Genomic DNA, 22,890 nt, shown 5'->3' with positions numbered 1-22,890 from the left:
TTGTACACAAATTTACATACCAGTATTGTTCATATGACAGCTAAAGGCTGGAGGTAATGATTGTACAACTCAGTGAACTGTACAATTTAAATGAGTGGATTATATGATATGTGAATTATATTTCAATAAGTTGTTATACAAAAATAATTTTAAAAACACAAAGCATTTACATCTTTTTTTTTTGCCCAAAGAAATAAAATGTTACAAATGTAACTAGCTCTATTTCAGTCTCTTCTTCCTCCCAGAGATAAGTGACTTTTTTTTCTGAAGTTGATACAAATATATTTCTTTCTTTCCTCGATTTATTTTTATTATCTATTTTGTTTACTCAGTTTTTCTTTTTTTCATCTTCTTCATTTGGACTCTTAACTCATTAGCTTTTTCTGTTTCTTTCTGTCATGCAGATAGGGCTTTACATTTCCCCCTAAGTACACCCTGTTTCAGCTGCCTGCATAGTTTTGGCATGTACAGTTTTCATTGGTATTTAGTTCTAAATATTTTCTGATTATCTCATCATTTTTATCTGAGCCTTATATTATTCAGAGATGTGTTTTTTAATATTTCTAAATGAATGAGGTGTCAATTATCACTTTATTACTAATTTCTAATTTTACTGAGTCGTGGGCAGAAAATACACTGTGTGTATATTAACATTTGCTTTTGACCTATTATACAGTGTAAATTGGAATTTGTTTTGTGACCTGCTGGTGTAGGGTCAAGTTTATAAGTGTTCCATGTATGTTTGAAAATAAAGTATTTAAAAGTTGAGTTAATACATTTTATACATCCTTCCTAGCTATCTATCCATTCATCTATCTATCTCCATTAAGTCATTGTTCAAATCTTTGATATTCTTACTAAATTTTGTATTGCTTTGTCTATCAATTGCCTAGGGAGGTATGTTAAAAATCTACTCAAACATGTATTTATATATTTTAAGACTATAGTCCTAGGTGTATACAGGATCAGGATGGTTTTATCTTCCCAGCTAATTGTTCCTTTTTTTAAATTTTATTTTTATTTATTTATTTACTTATGTTTATTTTTTATTTATTTATTTTTTGCTTATTAGTCATCCATTTTATACACATCAGTGTACACATGTCAATCCCAATCTCCCAATTCATCACACCACCACCACCACCCCCAGTAATTGTTCCTTTTATCATTAGGTTTTTTCTTCAAAATCTATTTTAGCTGATATTACTGTAGCTGCTTTCTTTTGATATTTGCTACTTTCCACATCACTTTAACATTTCTGCATCATATTTTAGTCAAGTCTCTTATATATAGAAAATAACTAGATTAAAAAAAAAATCCTGAGACTTTCTGTCAGATGGGGAGGTTAGTCCATTTTGTTTATTGTGATTGTAAATATATTTTCCTTTATTTCTATATTTTTTGTGTTTGTAGTTATCTTGCTTTTTCTTTGCTTTCTAATTTCTCTTTTCCTGAATCCTGTTGAAACGATTGAGTTTTCTTTATTCTTTTCTTTCCCCTACTCTTCTGGCTAGGAAGTTACACATCTTATTTATAGTCTTTCAGTAATTACTGTTAAATGTTTTTAATTTTGAAATAATTATGGACTCACAGTAGGTTGCAAAGAAATGTCCAGGTAGGTCCATGAACTCTTCCCCCAGTCCTCCCCTTGATGTTAACATCTTACACAACTACAATCCAACATATATGGTTCTCTCTATTCTCTCCACATGGAACTCCTCTTACAAGTATGTTGGACTTTTTAATTCTCGTTTCCTAAAATAGCTCTCATATTTTCCAACTCTATCTCTTTGTACTGAGTTATGGATAATTTCCTCAGATCTATCTTCAAGTTTAGCTTTTCTGGCCTCCTTTTGAATTGAGTCTTTATACATGCCTATCAGTACCTATATTAAACTGTACTATAATTATGTTTTACAAGTGCATTTCCCCTCTAGACTATAAACTCTTTGAGGGCAGAGCTATGACTTATCAACTCATCTTTGTAACCCAAATGACTAGTAGAGGTCTTTGGCACAGAGAAGTTGTTTATTAAATGCTATTTGAACTGAAATAGTCTCAGATTGATTATACACTGTCTAGAAATAGTAAATTTTGACCTTTGGCCCTAGGAAGATGTCAAACAGTATTTTATAATCAACTGGGGTTTGAATACAGCAAACACTCAGTTTCGTGAGAGAACAAGCTTGTCCCAGAATTCAGATTTCAACAATTAAGTGTCCACTAGTGTGCAATAGAAAGCTGTCTGCTGGGACTTCCCTGGTGGTGCAGTTGTTAAGATTCTGCCTGCCAATGCAAGGGACACGGGTTCAAGCCCCGGTCTGGGAAGATCCCACATGCCGCAGAGCAACTAGGTCTATGTGCCACAACTACTCAGCCTGTGCTCTACAGCCCGTGAGCCACAACTACTGAGCCCGCCTGCTACAACTACTGAAGCCTGTGAGCCCAGAGCCCATGCTCCACAACAAGAGAAGCCACTGCAATGAGAAGTCCATGCACCGCAATGAAGAGTAGCCCCCGCTTGCCGCAACTAGAGAAAGCCCGCACGCAGCAACGAAGACCCAACACAGCCAAAAATAAATAAATAAAAGAAAGCTGCCTGTTGACTTTTGGTTTTTTTGATGCGTTGGGTCTTCGTTGCTGCGTGTGGGCTTTCTCTAGTTGCGGCGAGCCGGGGCTACTCTTCATTGCAGTGGCTTCTCTTGTTGCAGAGCCCGGGCTCTAGGCGTGTAGGCTTCAGTAGTTGCAGCACGCGGGCTCAGTAGTTGTGGCTCGTGGGCTCTAGAGCACAGGCTCAGTAGTTGTGGCGCAGGCTTAGATGCTCTGCGGCATGTGGGATCTTCCCGGACCAGGGCTCGAATCCGTGTCCCCTGCATTGGCAGGCAGATTCTTAACTACTGTGCCACCAGGGAAGCCCCTGACTTTTAAAATCTAGTGAATTCACATATACTAAAAAACAGAAATATATAGTATAAAGCAGGTGTCAGGAACAGTTTCCTGCTAATAGGGACATACCTCATTTTATTGTGCTTCACTTTATTGCACCTTGCAGATACTGCATTTTATATAAATTGAAGGTTTGTGGCAACCCTGCGTCAAGCAAGTCTATCAGCGTCATTTTTCCAACAGCATTTGCTCACTTTGTGTCTCTGTGTCACATTTTGGTAATTCCTGCAATATTTCAAACTTTTTCATTATCACAGTATTTGTTACGGTGATCTGTTATCAGTGATCTTTGACGGTACTATTGCAAAAAGATTACGACACATTGAAGGCTCAGATGATGGTTAGCATTTCTTAGCAATAAAGTGTTTTTTAATCAATATACCTTGTTTTTTTTAGACATGATGCAATATGCAATATAATTGCACATTTAACAGACTACTGTAGGTGTAAATATAACTTTTACATGCACTGGGAAACCAAAAATTTCATGTGACTCACTTTGTTGTGATACTTGCTTTATTGCGGTGGTCTGGAACTGAACGTGCAATATCTCGGAAGTATGCCAGTACACATTATAAACTGATATACCTTATTGTTCGTTCTTCTGAAAATTTACCTAATTATTCAAGGTTAATTGCATGCTCATTAAATTCATTTGACACATACCTGTAAAGAGTAGTAATTCAGTAAATCCTCATTAATGCCCCTAATTGTTGGGAAGGGAAGGTTCAAATTTGCAATGTTTCTTTAAAAAGGTGGTTTAATTACCTTCAAGGACATAGAGTGACTTGAGGCAAGCATTACTAAATGCTGTTTCCAGTTAGAGGCTCTGGTAAATGTGCTTTAATGACTACAAAATCCTCACCTGCAATCAGAAGTGTCATTTGCGTACAGTGAGCAGCCCTTATAAACTTGCCATTTAAATTAAAGACATCTCGTTTACTTCATTACTTTATTCAGAGTGTTATCTGATTTCCAGCATATTAGAATTAGTGGAAACTCAGAGCTTCTCTCTCCCCCGCCCTCTTTTCTCCCCTCCCTGTTGATCTGGAGACTGGTGGTCAGGAAAGAGAACAGAGGGCCAGAGAAGGAGAGTGACTTGTGCAAAGTCACACAGCTAGATAGATACCAGGCAGATTCTGGCCCCAAGGCACCCAGCTCATGTCTGAATCACCATTTCTTCACAGACTGCAATAGGTAACCATCTGGCTAGTCAATGCCAATTTACCACAGTTTTAGAATTAGCAGGATCTGTTTCTTTTTCTCAGTGCAAATAAAATAAAGCAAAGATAATAGTTAGAAGGAAAGGTTGCTCCACACCTTAACTATGCAGCTAGAAGTACAGACCAGAGACACAGAAAGATGGCCTTAATTTTTGCCATGCTCACTCCTGTCAGTACTGTAGCTCAATTTCTGGCTTTTCCAGGATGGCTTGACAAATAGATGGTAGGAGCCACAGCAAACAATTTATGGAGAATGAGGTTCAAAATATCAGTACTGATGAGTACTAAGGATGTTTTTGTTTTATTTGGAATAACAATCTTATCTCCTACTTTTTGGTGCCAGAATGTTCTTTAGACATTTCACATAAAGTCATTGACCTATAATCCATGGGTGGGGCAGTTTGGCCAGATGGCAATGGGGTATGATAACAGGGATGTGTGGAATTGGTCATAGTCTATCCGAGTTCTGGCTTTGAACTCAACCATATTCCTGGCTCTGCCTTCAAAACATAAATCTGGAATCAGACCCAGTGGAGCTAGTACAAAAGAACCAAAAGAACCATAGATTCAGAGCTAGTCTTTTTTTTTTTTTTTTTTTTTCTGTACGCGGGCCTCTCACTGCTGTGGCCTGTCCCGTTGTGGAGCACAGGCTCCGGACGCGCAGGCTCAGCGGCCATGGCTCACGGGCCCAGCCGCTCCGCGGCATGTGGGATCTTCCCAGACCTGGGCACGAACCCATGTGCCCTGCATCGGCAGGCGGACTCTCAACCACTGCGCCACCAAGGAAGCCCCAGAGCTAGTCTTGAACACTGTAATAGTCATATTCAACTCACAACTAGAATAATGCTACCTCCTGTTCCAGGCAGTAAAATATCCCTGAACATGGACGTGAGCGATCCAGTTTCGAATACCAGAAATACCATAGGTTAAGTGATTTAGGTCAACTAATCACTGCAGGAATGATCTTAACAGCCTGAACCTGAAAGGGAATGATATACCTGAGAAATGAACATTCAGGTCACTTCATCTCACAGGAAACTCTTAGGAATGAGCTGGGGTTGTTTATTATTTGCACCTAGTAAACAGGTAGACACAAATCTACTTCCAGAAAGTTGGGAGGGGATAGGAGGACATCCAAAATCTTGGCAATACATCCTTAAGTTTCTAGGAGTGAAGACTCATAATACGTGCAACTTACTTTCAAATGATACATGACAATATAAAATAAAAAACAGAGGGAGAGAGAGAGAGAGAACAATCAAATATTTCACAATGTTAACAACTGGTGAATCTCCACGTGAAGGACATATGGTGTTTACTGTATTATTCTTCTTAATTATCTATAGGTTGGAAAATTTTCAAAGTAAGAAGTTAAAAAATTCTGCTTTATAGACTCAATGAAATTAAAGAGAATATGGATTCATTGAAAAAGAGTTAAAAGAGGAGATGATAACAGGGAAAGAAATAAAAGCAAGAAATAAAAAGGAAGTTGGCTGAACCAAGGAAAGAGATTAAGTAGAAAAATAAAACCACTGCACAGCTTAAAACCACAGGTAGACACTGCTTGGGAAAAACACACAAGGTGGAGGAAAAGGACATAAAATGGAAGTGATCAGAGAGAAGATGGCAGATATGGGAGACAGACAACTCGAAGCCCACACCAGAAGCTAGTCACTCAGTCATGCACCCATTTGGTATTTGTTTAGTAACTGCTAAATATTAGGTCCTATTTCAGGAACTAAGGATGCAGAGTATCCTCGATAAGCTCAGAAGAGGTAGAAAAAGCGACCAATAAGAGACTACCACCTGTGACATCTATAATAGAGGTATGTTCTATAGAACCCATGGGAACAGAAGGGACAAAGTACAAATCTGCCTAGGTTGGAGAGTATGTTAGCTTCCTGTGACTGCTGTAACGAATTAACACAAACCTGGTGGCTTAAAACCACAGAAATTTATTCTCTCACAGTTCTGGAGCCCAGAAGCCCCAAATCAATTTCACTGGGGTGAAATCAAGATGGCAGGGCCCACATACCAAGAAGTTCAGTTGCTAGTTCATAGGGTATGCATATGTCTGGGTTTTATAATTACTCACAAAGATTCTTCCAAAATGTTATATAGAAGTAAATAACATTTCCAGGTGCCTCTCTCCCCCTCCAACACTTGGTGTCTTGGTATTGTAATTTTTTTTAAGTTTAGCTATTCTAGAGAACCTCACATCTCATTATGGTTTAAATTTCCATTTTTATAATGACCAATGATGTTAAACCTTCAGATAATCTTATAAACCACTTGGCTCTCTTGTTTCTTTAAATGTTTTTCCAGACTGTCCAATTTTTAATTGATGGTGGCAGTCTTTTTGTACTTGATGTGTAAGAGTACTTTATCCCCAATATGATTTCTTTTTGAATATATGCATTCTGTACAACTTTTCTCACTCTGTGTCTTGCCTCTTTTTGCATAGAAACTTTTAAGTAATAAACGGACTTAAATATACTCTATTGATGAAGTAAACTTATTGATCCTTAACTTTATGTGTGGTACCCTTTATATCTGGGTTAAAAGGTCATGAGAAAACTTCCTACATTTTTTTCTAGAAGCCTTATTTTAAAATAACATTTTGCATACAGGTGCACAGACTGGAACTTGTTTGCCTATACTGTGACATAAGGCTCTTTCGCTGTTTCCAATTTACTGTTTACCTAATCTGTTTAGTTATTAATTTCAGTCATTAAAATTTTTATTTCAAGGATTAAAGAAAAAAAATGGCAGGGACACACTCTCTCTAGAGGCTTTAAGGGAGAATCCATTCCTTGCCTCCCCCAGTTTCTGGTTGCTGCTGACATATCCTTGGATTATGGTTCTATCACTCTAATCTCTGTCTCTGTGGCCACATTGCCTTCCTCTTCCATATGAAATCTCCCTGGGTCTTCCTCATGAAATCTCCCTGGGTCTTCCTCTTATAAAAAGATACATGTGACGGCATTTAGGGTCCATCCAGATAATCCAGGATAATCATCCCACCTCAAGATCTTTAACTTTAATCACATCTGCACGACTCCAGTACAGCTGGACTGGAGAGGCAGGCAGGAGGCTTTTTGTGCCATGGATCTGCTGGTGGTGCTATAACATGCAGGACTCTAAACCAGAGAATGTTAGGTCCAGCCGTGACTCTTATAAGACTCATCCTGGCTACAGTGTGGAGGATGGACTAGGAGGGAGCAAGACAGGGAATAGGAAAACCAATTAGGAGACACTTCGGGATCTCGGAGAAGAAGTAGGGGAAATGTGGAGAGTTAATTACAACAGGGCCATAGAGGAACAATATTCATATTCATCGCAGCAAACATTGGAGGCAACCTGAAATATGAAATGCTTTTTAGATTACCGAATGGGTTGGACTATTCTTACCACTAATCTCCTTTGCCCTTGTAGATAATTACGTTGTCTGCAATACTAACCCAAGCTAAGTTAAAACTATAATCCCATACGTGAAAAAGAAGAAAGAAAAATTTTCAGTCAGGAACAGAGTTTTAATTTGTTATCTTGGTTTTTGTATGTTATATGGTTATTGCCTTTCTATCCTGAGAAACTCTCATGACACTGGATCCAAATCTGGTGATTTAGAGCCAACAGAACAGGTCAGGGTTACATACCACAGTATATCGTTGCTATTCTACAAGCTGTCCCATGCCAATTTTTAATCAACCTTAAAACCTAGGCAGAAAAGCCCAACATATTGCCTTTCCATACAATTAAGCACTATTACATTTTGTCTTTTACTCGGGAACACATTTACTTACATAACCGTACATTCATTATTTTAAAAAACCGAACTCCATTAAGGATAAGCCTTACTAAGCTTACTAAGAAGCCACCATGTTTTTTTGCTTTTGAGAAATTTAAGTTGCAGCAGAGCAAATTTATGGGAAAAATTTAATAAGACATCCTTTGGGGGCTTTTAACACTTGGTTAAAAGGAGAGCAACAATAGTTAAGGAAGGTGTGATATCACTTAAGGAAATCTTAAACTTGGTTCTATTACAAAACAAATCAACCCCGTTTAACATTGGAAAGGCGAATCTTTGAAACAAGGACAGACATGCTGAACACAAAGAATGCGATTGTTTGCATCCAGATTAAGATGAGGTCCCCTTACTTTCAAATTTTTCAAGAACATATTCATAATAATAATTTAAAAAATCTGTCATCTTCTGTTTCCAAAGAAGCAGGATTGCAGGCTGCCTCTCGCAGGGCCAGCCCAGGGTTTGCGAGAGGCTTCCTACCCTAAAGTTGGAAACTTGGGACCTCACTGAATGACAGCTCTTTCCCCAACACCTGCTTAGGTTTCAAGAGTACATGTCCGTTTTGAGAGCAATGCCTGCCTTGCACTCTGGCCGTATTTTGCCAGCTCCATCCTCCTGGAGACTGAACTCTAGTGTCTATGTCAGGCCCCAGCCACTGGGTGAGTTTGTGCCTCGATATGGGGGAGGGATCATGACATTGCCACTCACTGACCTGCCGGGCCACCCACCAGATCAGATCTTTCTGACATCAAGGCAGGAATCAAGTTCAAATTTTCTCCTCTGGGACCCTGTGACTTGGACTCTTCATTGCCTCTAAAGGGTCAGTCCTCAGAGCCAAGATAATTTCCCCCATTCCTGGCAAAATTCTCGCATCCCACTGGTCCAGCAGGCAGGTTCCAGCATACTTTATGATCATCCCACATATGATACCCCTAGGACTCATTGATGGTGACTGTGATTTGGGTCTGCAAGTATAGCTCAAAAGACTAATAAAATGCTGCACATGGAACTCAGAATTATTCTCTATTTTACGGCTGTGGCAGCTGCTTGTAACATGAGGTCTGCTCGTACCTTGCTCACAAACAATCACTCATTTCTCCACTGCTGTGACTCAGGCGGCCATATCCAAAGGTACATCACACTATTTCCTCTTCTGCTTTGGCTCTCTTTATTTACAATTACATAACTGTACTATGTTAGTCCTGGAAGCACAATGGAAGCAATCCATCAGATTATATAAGCAAGGGTAGCTTCACACCAGCCCTTCAAATGTTGTTTTTCAAGTATTTCAGAAGCAGTCTCTCTATCTCACTTTCACACATACACATTGTACGTTGTATAACGTACACGTGATATAATTTATGTATATCACACGCATATGTATGGCTACGGTTTGAGGACGCAGTCCATGTTTTCCGATTTGTTTGATATCACTACCCAACACTGTTCTGTTGAGAAGGACCCTCTGCTTGTGATTTTTATTGAGTGGAATGTTGGTTGCATTTTGGGCCCTCATTGTCAGTTAGCTGATCAAGATTTTCAATGTGGGCTGTGACAAGAGGGAACATAGTGCTGCTGTCTCCCAAACAGCCCCAGAACAACCAGAGCCCTGCAAGTCCAAAGGCTGAAGAAGAAATAAAGACCCCCCAGAATTCATGGGATTCTCCTCAAGCTTGAATGACATACCAGCAATGCTGACATGGCTGGTGTGGACCCAGAGTTCTTCCGGCCTTCCACGTCATCCAGACTGATTAATTTCCTCTATTACTTAAGCCAGTTAATGTTAGGTTTCCTGGGACTCGAAAACCAAAGCCTCTTAACTTACAAAGCATTCTTGGTAGGGAAGCCAAGTTCAAAAGCCAGAAGAGAGATGGACTCCCGTTCCAAGCTAAAGAAGTCAGGCCAGGGGTCCAAGTTACTGAAAGGAGAAAATTTGAGAGGTGCCGAGAAGGTGAGGGGATGGCTTAGGAAACAAGAGCTGGGGCTGTTGGCAGGCCTCAAGACGACCTGCCATGGCCAGGGTGGGTCTCTGAAGGAGTCACGCCAGGACAAATGCAATATTTGGTGGTGTGGAGCTCATGACTAAACATCTGCTAGCCTGTGTTTACACGAGCCTGTATTTACTCCGTGTCTCCCGATGGGTGCCAAAGATGACAGGAGACCATGCTGGGAGTGACCAAGGACCAGGCAAGTGACAAGGTGAAGCAAACGTACAGGTAGGTACATGCTGAGAATTATGTGGAGGGGAAGTGGAGTGTTATCTGCCAGCCTCCAGGCAATTAGGACACTCTGGTGGATCAGGACAGACCGGCCAAGAGCTCTGACTTTATGTAAAATGTAATTCTGTTGGACGGAACACGTGGGGTAGGTTAGAAAAGATGTAAACTGAATAGAGGAATGTTGGACCTTCGGAAAACAAAAAACACTCAAGCTAAAATAAATAGCATTTAAGTCTTAACGCTAACACGGCATGAGCGTTCCCAAGCTGGGGTGCTGGTCCTGCTTGGGTGGTTAAACTATAGTCAATGTCTGAAGACGTCATCACACTACTGCCACCAAAACCTGTCAGCTGTTCCCAGGGCTACACACCCAACCACCCCAACCCTGAATTCTGGAAAGTGGCATCAGACATGGGAGGAATCTTCACCTTAGTACTTCAAGATAACAAGTGTTCCAATTAGGAAATTACTGCAATCAGGAAGTGTTCTGTAATGTGAATATGTTTGGAGAGTGAAGGGGAGGCAAACATCAAAGGGAGTGAGGAAGGCAGTGGATGTAGAGAAATCAGTGGTTTTAGATTAAAGAAAACAGAATTACATCACATAACTGACATGATTTCTCTTATTTCCATTTATAATGAGTTAAATACAATAATTATTAATTATTAGAAATATATATTTTATGACATTTCCTATAATATAGGTTGACTGTAATACTTCTAATAATAGCTAGTGTTTACTGAGTGCTTTCTATGTGTCTGGAACTATTTGATATACATTATCTTATTTTATTCCTACATCAACTTTATAAGGTATGTAGTGTTATTACCATTTCAATAGAGAAAGACAAGGTTTGGAGAAATTAAGAAAATTGCCAACGCACCTAGCAAAGAAGCTGAGCTTTTTAGACCACACTATCCTTGAACAAAAAGGATAGCTTAGGGGAATGTCATCCTTTCCATGGTAAACTCTCAAATGCCACTTTGAACAATCACCAACATTTTAAAAAGAAATTGTTTAAAAAATTCTCCTAAGGAAACAAAATGAATATGGCATACCACTTCCCACACCATCTGGGTAAAACATGCAAGTTGAACAGTCATAGCAATCCTAATATTTTTTAACATCTTAAAATTGTAGAATATAATAGATACAGGCAACTGTAAAGAAAATGATATAGATGAACAATTTACTAAAATGAATTATTATAAGGCCAATACCCTCATAACAGCAACCAGATCAAGAAACAGAAATTGGGCGCCCACCCAAAGACCTCCCTTTGCCTCATCCCATCCCAGCCTCTCCCTTCCCCAAGGAAACACTGGCCTGACTCCATGGCAATCACTTCCTTGCTTTTCTCTATAGTTTTATGACCCAAGTGTGCATCCCTAAACACTGTGAACGAAGGCTGTCTTTTTTCTTAATAGGTCTTTTAGGTGTATTTTAATCTACAGGTTCTCCCTCTATCCTTGCTCTCCTTTTTTTTTTTTTCCCTTGTAAAAACGATTTTTGAAGAAACCGAGCCACAGAAACCTGTAAACTGAAGTTTCCCACAGCCTGAACTTAGCTGATTGCATTAATGCAAATATTATAGCTGGTTAGTATAAATCAAGCCGTAAAGAGGATATCAGGTAGATTTAAAGGCAAACACGTGGTGTGACAAATTCACAACAGCATTAAGAGTCTGTTCCTCTAATAAGGACCATGGGATGATGATGATGATAATGATTAAAAAAGCTTTGATACAGTTGCTGTGAGGTAATCATTTTCTTCCTTCCTTCTTTTTGCTGCCTTATACATATATCTCGAAGAAAATGTAGTAAAGGGAAAATGCCATGTTGGATACATAAGGATGGCAAAAAAGAAAAAAAAAAGAAAAAGAAAAAGAAAGAAAGGTCAGTAAGTATAAACAAAACAAAAAAGGGATTTTTCTTGGGAAGGAAATGGAAAGGACCAGCAACCTCTACCTGGCCCTTTGGTTATTTGTAAGTTTTGGCACTTTTCTTTCTCTAAGAGGCAATCAGATGCAGCGACCAGCAGAAAGGAGATAAACGGTAGCAAAGCAAAATCAATAAAAGGGCAATATAAAACTCAATGTGATTTTTCTTTAGTACAGTGAGGCAAGCCATATTCATTTTCTCCTACCACGTTCTTTTCAAGCCTTAGTTTCTAAGCAATGGCCTTCAGGCATGGAATAAAAATAGCTTTGCAGTTAAATCTACTTGCTGTAAGATCCGGGGGCAAGTTATTTAACACAAGTTTCCTTACATGAACAGTGAGGATAATATGTACCTTACGAGGTTGTTCGGGGCTCCAATGAGATAATAGCTATAAAGTGTCACATAGTAAATGCGTAACAAATGTCTCTTCGATTCGCCTCTTCCCTGCCAAGTTGTATCAATTTTCCTCTAAATATGTTGACTTTAAAAATTCAAGCCATTGAACATCAAAAGTTCAAATAAAGGACATTAAAAAAATCTAAATTTTTCATTTCACCCTATGCAGAATAAACCTTTCTGACAGTGTCTTTGTGAATTTAGATATTTAGCAACATGGATAAACTTAAAGAAACAGCCACAAAACCCCTCTTCCACAATATTCCCACGTTCATCCTTTCCTGTCCATTCCCTCTACAGCCTTGCCGGATTGGCACTTATTTATTCAACCAGATAGCATGAAAGAGTCTGGGGATCTTCTATTCTAAGCCTAATTTTACCAGTAAGGAAAACTGAAGCCCAGTGTGACGCCCACGTGAACTCTGCTAGTGGACAGCAGAAACTAGACAACAGCCTCTAACGCTGGTTGCAAATTAAGTGCCTACAAGGCGAGTAGGTAAAAGAGATGAGAGCAAAGAGAGGGGCCTAAGTGGGGAGCACAGTTGTTCTAAACAGTGAACTCCCCCTCACGGTTATCACGTGTGAAAGAGGGCCAAGTTGCTAGCACTTCTAATATTTAAACAGTTCATGGAAACTTGAAACCTTATATATAATCTACTCATTTTTAAACACTGGCAACGTATTAAACATTTTCTAAACCTCTCTGCAGTTTGACACAAGATACATCTACAGGCTGGATTCGGTCCATAGCTAGCCAGTTAGAGGCCTCTGCATCCTGCTAGCCCTAATTTGTGTGTTCGTTTTTTTTCTTTTGGCTGCGTTGGGTCTTCGTTGCTGCACGTGGGCTTTCTCTAGTTGTGGCGAGTGGGGGCGGAGCACGGGCTCTAGGTGCGTGGGCTCCAGTAGTTGTGGCTCACGGGCTCTAGAACACCGGCTCAGCAGTTGTGGCGCACGGGCTCAGTTGCTCCGTGGCATGTGGGATCTTCCCGGACCAGGGCTCAAACCCATGTCCCCTTCACTGGCAGGTGGATTCTTAAACACCACCGAGCCACCATGGAAGTCCCTGATCCTAATTTAAATGTCTTTAATTTGCTTTGATCCTTTTACTCCCTCTTTGAAAAACCTTCAATGGCTCCCCACTGTCTACCAGATTTAGTCCAAACTTCTTTACCTGTTGTCCTTCATGGCAATCCATGACAATATCTAAGACCCGAAACTGTATTTCCACCTTCCAGTCAGTATCAGTTTTCCACTGCAACCAGAATGGCCACTGACTTCTACTCTAGGTACAAAAATGTTCAGAAGGGCACCTGCTCAGACAGCGTGGGCTGCTCCTTGGTCTCCCGACTTTTCCCTTTCTTGGAATGCCTTCCACCTGTGACTCCCATCAATGAAACTCTGTCTTTAGGTGTCCAGCTCAAATACTACCTCTCCACAAAACATCCTTGATGGCCCCTGCTAAAACCCACCTTGCTCTGAATTCCCAAAGGACTTTATATTCCTCACATGACACTTAAAACATACTGCCTTGTTTCACAGTTACCCGCATAGCTCGTTTCCCCAAGCACCTAATAACATTAGGAAGGAAGGAAGGTGTTGAGTCTAAAGACTATGTTGAATATCCCACAGTGATCTGTACAAAGCACGGAGCTCAGTAACCATCTTGGAAACATTATTTTTTATACTGAAAACTTGTGGATGAAACATAAAGAAAATACCTTTGTAGAACTTTATTGCATCTATACTTGTATGGGTAGACTCCTAAAAGATGCAGATGGAGCAAAGGCCTCCCTTCCCTGATTCCCTAAAACATTTTCCCCACTGAACTTCTACTTCCTACTTGTTTTGGGATTTCTTCCTCTAGAAGCACTCACATCTTTGCCTTAGACGACACTGATTCTAAGCGGGCACTGTTAAATATTCATCTGTCACCTGAATGTGTTTCAGGGAAGTTGGTCTTTTTCTGTGAGTAAGGTTAATTTATCAGATCTCATGGTTGTCTCTTGGAAAGACACAGAAAGCTGGGCTATCAGTGAACAGACACTGTTCAAACATTTCAGTAGTGATAAAACTTATTAAATCCTGGCTATCCAGCAATCAAGGTTAGTTTTGAGTCCTAAACTTTCATCTCTTATTTTGTTTTCCTGGAGCCACTCCCATTTTCAGCCATCTGTATTCACTTAGTGTCCAAAAATAAAAGAAAAATTAGATTCCATTTTATTTCTACTGGCCTGCCCAGCACTAGAGGCACTCAATAAAATGTTTGCTGAATGAATTTTTAAAAATCAATTTTTACTTTTGCTTAAAAACAAATGCAGTCGCTGAAAGGATAAAATACCATAATCTTATAAGATAGTCTAAGTTTGCATAATAATGGGAAAAGCTGATATAGTCTTACCTCAAACTAGCTATGCTTGGGTGTCAGCTGGGTAGTTTCAATTAGCATATCCTGGATACACCCTTTCAAACCTGTACAATTCTATATTGTCAAAGGCAAGTTAAGCCTTGCAAACATAAAGTTAAATTCTCACATTTATGTCACATGATAAGCTGTGTTTGGTGTCAGAGAGCCAAGATGATCTTGAATTCCAGGAAACATTAAAGAAAACTAATGACTGCAGGGGTTTCCACTCTGCAAACAATGTTTTCTCCTGTTTTGGATGATGCCATGGTAGGTCACATTTACTCTTTAATTCCTTTACCAAAAGACAAAATATCATTCTTAAACTTTTATTGGGAGTGCTTCTAGCATAAGCATATTATAATATGCTTTATAACATATGCTAGCATAAGCATAGTGTAACAGATATGCTCAAAGAACTTCCCATAAAAAGCAATTCTTGTCTTTGTAACTCCTGTGGGTGGAAGCAAGGAGAAATGGAATCCAATAGGCTCTGTGCCCCCATTTTTCCTATTTTAGTATGTTTTGTGGTAAAACAGACTCAGAGTGATACTGTCTCCTCTGTTGAATACTAATAACGTGAACATGCTTGTTTTGTCTTTATATAAGTAAATTATCTTCCGTGTTGGTTTTGAAAACAAAATTTTAACATTTCAGAAACTAACATTCGAAACACTTTTCAAGCATAAAAGGCTCCTAGGCCTTTGATTATTGGTAAAATCCCTGATGTAGAACAACAGCAACAAATATTTTATAATTATATTGTTGTAAAATAAAAAGAACCATTGATTTGTTAAAGAACAAGAACAAAGCAACACCCATATGAAAACAGAAGGAAGCTTGGAATCGACCATATCAAGATCACTTGCACCCACTAGAAAGAACAGAAATACGGCTAGAGGAAGGGCTTTTTTTCTTATCTTAAACCAAGCCCCAAATAAATGGGCAGCTCTAATCCTCTTTGATTCTGTTAAACGTGTATTTCCAGCGTACATGCACGTTGTTGAGGCTCTCGACGTTTCCCCAAAGCGCCGGTGAAAAAGGAGTCTGGCAATCGCAAGCTGAGAGCACCAGCGATCCTCTCGCCGCAATGGAAGAGCTGTGCTGACACACTGGGGACTCACACACACGCACACGCTCAGAGCATCCGCACAGAGGTGACATTTGGCGGCCCTTAACGAGTTCTCTGATTCGGGGAACAGAGTGTCACTTATTTTTTTTGAACTGTAAAATGATCCTGGCGGGTGGGGGGGGCGGATATGGGTGGAGGAGATTCGCCCCGCACTCCTAGAATCATTCCGGGAGAAGGCGGATTCAGGCCGGAGAGGCGGGACGGTTGGGGCCCCAGAGGCCCATGACCGCAGACCTGTGCGACCCGCTCCCAGGGATCGATGCCCAGGAGAGGCAGACCAGGGCTTCCCGCTCTCCCAAACGAGGGGCAGTGAAGTCAATGTGTGGTAACATCATGTCAGCTCTGCCCCACTTGGACAGCGCGGTGTCCTTCTGAGAGTCGGCGGGAGAGCGGCCGAGGAGCCGGAGGCGCCGCGGCACCACCCCGGTCCCCACCAGGCGGCGGGGCGGCCGGCCCTTACCTGGTTCCGGTGGTACCAAGCGCCCGACAGGGAGCCATTGCCGGCGCCCAGCGCCCCGTACGTGAGGTTCCGGGACAGCTCGTCCAGGGCGGCCGAGGCGGCGGCTCCGGGGCCCCTGGGCGCAGGCGCCGCCATTAGCTCTCGCTCCCCGTGCTGGGACTCGGGCTCCCGCCTCCTCCCGGCCCGGCCGCACAGCACGGCGCCACGAAGGAGGCGCGCCCTGCGGAGGCCGCGCCCGGGCCGCGCCGCAGCCACTTCCTGCTCGGTGCCCGGGCGAGGCGGGCGCGCCTGGGCCACCTGGCTCCCGCCCCCGCGCGGCGCCAGGTTCCCGGAGGAGCCCCGCGCTCTGCGGCCTCCCGGGGCGTCTCGGCTCGCTCCGCATCGTCCCGCCGCCGGGCACGGGCGAGCAGAGGCCTCATGGGCCCGAAGAGGGAGAAGAGCCGCGCCCCTCTGCGCGCCGGGTCCGCACCTGTCGGGGCCAAAGCCCTTCCAGCCCCAGCGGCGCGGAGTCAACACTTATCGAAGTGAATAGGTGTGAAAGGAGACATTGGCGAACCCAAAGCAGCCACCTTCACTCCGCCTGTACCTGGCAATCCAGCTCTCTATCTCAGATGCAGTGTTTCTCACTTGTATTTTTAAAATGGTTCGCATATGGAAAAGTCCCGAGTTCCCGGAAAATATTGTAAGCGACATGAGAATAAAGATCGGAGAGATTAAATCTCAGTGCCAACACTTGATAGAGCCTTAGCAAATATTCCTAGAATGAAAGAAGGACTCTCCAGTGGTAGCTGGAGGACCCTGACGTGTTTTGGGGATTGGATGGGGTTTCCTTCAGATGGAACCAGAAGGACATGCTGAAAAGTTGCCAGCCACTGCATATAAGAATTTAGGTTGGGAGATTATTGTTAATGGTCTTAAGGAACTCTAACCAGATGTTCTGGTTTTATCTGTATTCAAATTCTACTGCGTTACTACAGATGATGTTAAGTACCTCTCACCTTGAGCACTCTGTGATTCTGTATTGTTGCCTGAAGCCCTGGAACTTGCAGTTCTTTGTTCGAACGATGCTGAGCTTCTTCTTAAGTAATGTGCTATGACTGCCATGACTTCATGAAACAGAGACCTTCAAGAAGAGAGAATTGCTGCCTGCCGGGGAACAGCGAGAAATGTTCTTAGGGAAATGTGCAAATGAGAGAAGAAAATGAGAAAAAAATCATTTCAGATAGAGAAAAAATAAGACATCTCCGAGATTGTATAGTTTCTTGCTTGAGCACCCAAAATGTTCAGTGAACAGTTAATATGGTAGCTATTTCCAATTTTATGGCTCATTTATTTCAAATAAGTATCTGAAGGAAAAACTGTCTATTTTTAATATTTTCTGTAACATTATATTACATTGTATATTGGAGGCTTTATTAATGCTTCTTTCCTTGAGATGGTGTAGGGTACAAGTAACAGAATATCCAAGTAAAAGTGGCTTGAACAATAAGCATCTGTTATCTCCAAAGGGAAGGTGGCTCTGTGTGGTTCTATGACGTCGTCACCTCCATCTTTCTGCTCTGCCATCTCTGAGGTATTGGCCGTGTCCCTATTCGCAGTGGCAGCTCCAGGCATTACATGCAAACACGATCATATTTAGAAAAGAAGCGGGGCTTTTCTTCTTACGCATCTTTTTATTAGAGAGGGAAACCTTTTCCAGAATCCCCTTAGCAACCTCTCCCACCAGGTCCCATTAGCCAGGACTGGGTCACATGCCCGTATTCTACCTGCCAGGGAGGCTGGGAAAGTGATTGTCAGGCATTTCCAGCCTTCGGAGTGGGAGGCGAGCTCTGCCAGCAGGGAAAAACCGGGCTGGGGTAGGAGGGCACCACCGGCAGAGCTTGTCACAGCCAGTCTTTAGGGTATTCTATCACCCATATTGTAACCAGTCATACAGTCTGTAATGAGCAAAATAATAAACGGTTTGTGTTACTTTCCTGTTTTTTTTTTTTTTTTTGCGGTACGCGGGCCTCTCACTGCCGTGGCCTCTCCTGTTGCGGAGCACAGGCTCCGGACGCGCAGGCTCAGCGGCCATGGCTCACGGGCCTAGCTGCTTCGCGGCACGTGGGATCTTCCCGGCCCGGGGCACGAACTCGTGTCCCCTGCATCGGCAGGCGGACTCTCAACCACTGCGCCCCCAGGGAAGCCCCGTACTTTCCTATTTAAAAGACTTCCAAACCTGCTCACTGATGCAGTGAAGTTCACACTTCTTAAGTCTGTCAATATGAGACCTTTTATGATCTGGCCCACATTCAGCTCATTCCCATTTTTAAATTAAAAATCATTTTCAGTTTCTTGGCATTTGTTTAAAAACCTTTAATTTTGGAGGAAGATGGCACTCGGTGCAGAATAGGTATGATGTCTAGCCTGTGATGTGCTATTCTCCAGATTCCAAGGTGTCGCTGCTGTTGCTGTGACTGTCGTAGCGTGTGCGGGTAGTTGAAACAAAGAATTCGTGACCAGTGTTCCTTCCCACACAGTTCACAAGGAGGCGGCAGGAAGGCCGTGTGAGCTATTTTGGTCCCAGCAGTGTAGGCAGAGCTGGAGGCTGTTCCGGGCATTGTGATGGCCTCTGCCTTTTGCAGGGTTTCTTCAGTGGCTATTCTGTTCACTTTACAAGATGCCCAAAGCCTTTGATCAATCTTCTGTCCTCAACTCTGGAACGGTGGAGGTCTGCCTTCCTCAGTTAATTCAAAGAATTCTATTCTGGGGCACATCATTTGAAGCTCAACTTCACTGCGAACTTCGAGAGCAGGGTTACATTTTGCTTGGGATCACTCTCTTGCAGTCTCCACGAAATAGGTGTTGTTTTTTTTTTAAGTTGAGAATTATGTTTTATTTTTTTAAGTCTTTATTGAATTTGCTACAATATTGCTTCTGTTTTATGTTTTGTGGCCCCGAGTCATGTGGGGTCTTAGCTCCCAGCACCCCCTGCATTGGAAGGCGAACTCTTAACCACTGGCCCACCAGGGAAGTCCCTAGTTTTTATTTTAAATTCATCTTTAGCATGAATCAGTCAACACTAGTTTCACTAATGATGAATGTCTAAGGGGATAAAGTAGTTATTAAAGATTATTTCAGGTATCTTACATCATATACAAAAGCCAACTTCAGATTAAATACTTTAATGAGAAAGGTAAAACTCTAAATCTTTTAGACTAACCAGATGATCTCTACAACTGGAAGTATAAACAGTCTTTAAAGTGCAAATGCTAAAGGCAGATGGTCTGGGTTCAAATCCTGAGTCCACTGCTTATTTACTGCGTGATATTGATCAAATTGCTTAATTTCTCTGTGTCTTACATTCATCATCCATGAAAGGGAATTAAGAGTACTGAAACACAGATAGTACTCAGTAAATGGTGTTTACTATTTATGACCTTAGGATAGAGAAGGATTCCTTAAACAAACAGAAAAAATGCAAACCACAGAGGAAAAGACTGACACATACAATTACAATAAAATTAAGAACTTTTGGAAGTGTCACAGAGTCGCTCGTTGGCGAAGAGCGCGCTGTCCGCCCAGTCCCCGCGTCCCCGCGTCCCCGCATCCACCGTGGCCAGCGAGGAGCTAGCGAGCAAGCTGCAGCAGTGACTGAAGTGGGAGGAGGTGGACGGCGGGCTCCAGCCTGTGCCCCGAGCCGCCCCAGTCCCCGAGCCCCAGCCGCGGGCGTCTGCCTGGGCGCCCACGGCCAGAGCCCACGCCGAGCTGAGCGCACAGCTGAACCGACGGCTGGACGTCAACGAGGGCGCGGCGCGACCCCGCCGCTGCAAGGTCTTCCACCTCTACTCCGAGTTCCCGGAGTTCAGCCACCGCCTCATCAAGGACCTGGAGAGCATGTTCAAACTGTACGATGCCGGAAGGGATGGCTTCATCGACCTGATGGAGCTGAAGCTGGTGATGGAGAAGCTGGGGGCCCCCACACCCACCTGGGCCTGAAGAGAATGATCAAGGAGGTGCCCGGGGACTTTGATGGCAAACTCAGCTTCCGTGAGCTCCTGCTAATATTCCACAAGGCCGCAGCAGGGGAACTACGGGAGGACAGTGGGCTGATGGCACTGGCAAAGCTTTCTGAGATCGATGTTGCCCTGGAGGGCGTCAAAGGTGCCAAGGACTTCTTTGAAGCCAAGGTCCAAGCCTTGTCCTCTGCCAGTAAGTCTGAAGCGGAGCTAAAAGAGCAAGATGAGTGGAAGCGGGCAGAAGACAAGAGGAAGCTCCACCAGGCAGCCTTCCGGGAACTCAAGGCCACTTTCAGTACATAGTTGGGCTGAGCTGGACCTGTGTCCACAGCTGTGCCTCACAGATGCCCCGGGGAGAGCTGGCCGGGCACCCTCGCCCCTGCTGAACCTTTGCCCCAACAAGCCTCCACAACCACCCCCCAGTGCAAACTCCTTAACCTCATCGGGGTGGCGGGGGGCAGCTCTCACCTTCATTTGGGAGCCTCTCCCAGAAGGTCCAACTGCCCCCCTCAAGTCCCTCTCCTGCTCGCCTTCCTTTGTCCTTCTCCGTAGCCGGAATGTGCCTCTACTTGGCAACCTTTACTTCTTCCTTTTATCTTTCCCCCTCCACATCAAAGAGTGGTCTGCTGTGTTAATTTGCACAGATACTTCTTTCTTTGGTGGTTCTCAGAGGAGATAGTCCCTGGAGGCCTATGATGTTAATGTTGCCCATTTTCTTGCGTAATCCTTTTCTGTGACTCTTCCTGTCATGCCCCTCTCTCCTTTGTTTCCCATCCAACTTCCCTGTACTCATTCTTAGCCTGATCCTGCCAGGTGCTTTTGCATCTTCTGTCCTTTGATGACGCTGAGGTTTAAGCCAGGCCAGGCTCAACCACTGCCTGTCCGCTCTCCAATAGGAGGAAGGGCATGCTGCTGAGATGACACAAAATAGTGAAAAGATAGGAGATTCTGTTCCTTCCCGTCACCTTTCTCCTGTCCTCTTAGCATTCCCCCTAGATCTATCCTTTTCATTCTTCTTCCCACTTCAGCCTTTTTTTCCTACCCCTAAATACTGTGCTACTTAACTGTAAGAATGATTATAAGTAATATTAATGAGTAGAAGAATTCCCGTTAACTCTGACTACACGCAAATTATATTACAGTAGACCCCTGACATTCCCAAGTGACAAATCCAGAGCCTTCCAAAATCCCAAAAGTCATGACCCTCTTCACCATCTAGCCAGTTTCCAACATCTGCTCTAAGGTGCTGAGGTGAAGCTGTTTCTCAGCATAAATTTTTATATGTTATGAGTTCTTGGGATTTCTCACAAATATCAGGGGTTTGTTGTATTTTATAAAATAATTTCTAACATCGTATTTATTTCTTCTCTCTTTTTTTTTTTTTTTTATTTTGCGGTACGCGGGCCTCTCGCTGTTGTGGCCTCTCCCGTTGCGGAGCACAGGCTCCGGACAGGCAGGCTCAGCGGCCATGGCTCACGGGCCCAACCACTCCGCGGCATGTGGGATCTTCCCGGACTGGGGCACGAACCCGTGTCCCCTGCATCGGCAAACGGACTCTCAACCACTGCGCCACCAGGGAAGCCCGATTTCTTCTCTTTTTTAACTGCTGTCTCTACAAAAAGAAAACATCTTTTTGTACCACCAAATGTTGGTAAAGATGTGTAGCATCAGAAACTACTATTCATTGCTGATGCTATAGACATTGGAAATAGTCTGACATTGTTTGGTAAAGATGAAGGTGCACATATGAATTTCACTCTTATGACTATATCCCAGAGAAACTTCTGTATGTGGATAGCAGAATTGTACAAGGATAACAGCACTCTTTGTAAAAACAAGTAAACAAACAAACAAACCTGGAAACAGCTCGAGCATCCATCAACAGGAGTAGTGGACAAATGAACTTTGATACATTTACATGTTGGAATACAACACATTGTTTGAGGACATCCATACGTGAGAAAATCTAAAGAAAAGCAAGGGAATGATAAACACAAAATTTGGATAGTGGTTCAATGGTATTGGCAAAGTTCTATTTCCTAAACTGGGCAATGGACTACATGGGCATTCATTGTATTATTATTCTTAAAGATATGAATTTATGTGTAATATGGCATAACTTTTGTACTATTATATATTTTATAACTAATACAAAAGACTAATTCAGGAATAAAAGCACGGTTTTGTGGTCAGAGTTTCCAAAATTTCAAGGTCCATAGACCTAGATTCAAGTTCAGTCTTCTGCTCTTTCTCAGCTACATGGCTTTGGACAAATTCTCTGAGATTCAGTTTCCTAATTCATAAAGTGAAAATAATCATATTTATCTCAAAGTCTGTTGCAAACTTTCAGTGACAGGTAATATGAGTGAA

At 42.5% G+C, this 22,890-nt stretch overlaps 2 protein-coding genes across 3 annotated transcripts in view; one reads left to right on the top strand and one right to left on the bottom strand.

Annotated features, from left to right (window-relative positions):
- Positions 1-16,677, bottom strand: part of NIPAL2 (NIPA like domain containing 2) — a 73,429-nt gene extending 56,752 nt beyond the window's left edge. For both annotated transcript variants that reach the window (XM_082674772.1, XM_082674773.1), the window contains exon 1: positions 16,523-16,677. In XM_082674772.1, the coding sequence (XP_082530898.1) occupies positions 16,523-16,657 (135 nt within the window). In that variant the 5' untranslated portion in view covers positions 16,658-16,677. The remainder of the gene's footprint in view (positions 1-16,522) is intronic.
- A 3,766-nt stretch (positions 16,678-20,443) lies between these two features.
- On the top strand, positions 20,444-20,823 carry LOC309835123 (EF-hand domain-containing protein D1-like; the record flags this gene model as incomplete). The annotated part of the gene is given in 2 exon segments (XM_082674457.1): positions 20,444-20,480; positions 20,483-20,823. Coding segments are annotated over 2 exon segments (378 nt in total).
- Positions 20,824-22,890: the final 2,067 nt, after the last annotated feature.

Source organism: Grampus griseus, assembly GCF_964374135.1.
Source record: "Grampus griseus genome assembly, chromosome: 17".
Classification (NCBI taxonomy): Eukaryota; Metazoa; Chordata; class Mammalia; order Artiodactyla; family Delphinidae; genus Grampus; species Grampus griseus.
This window is presented reverse-complemented; position numbering and strand designations above follow the sequence as displayed.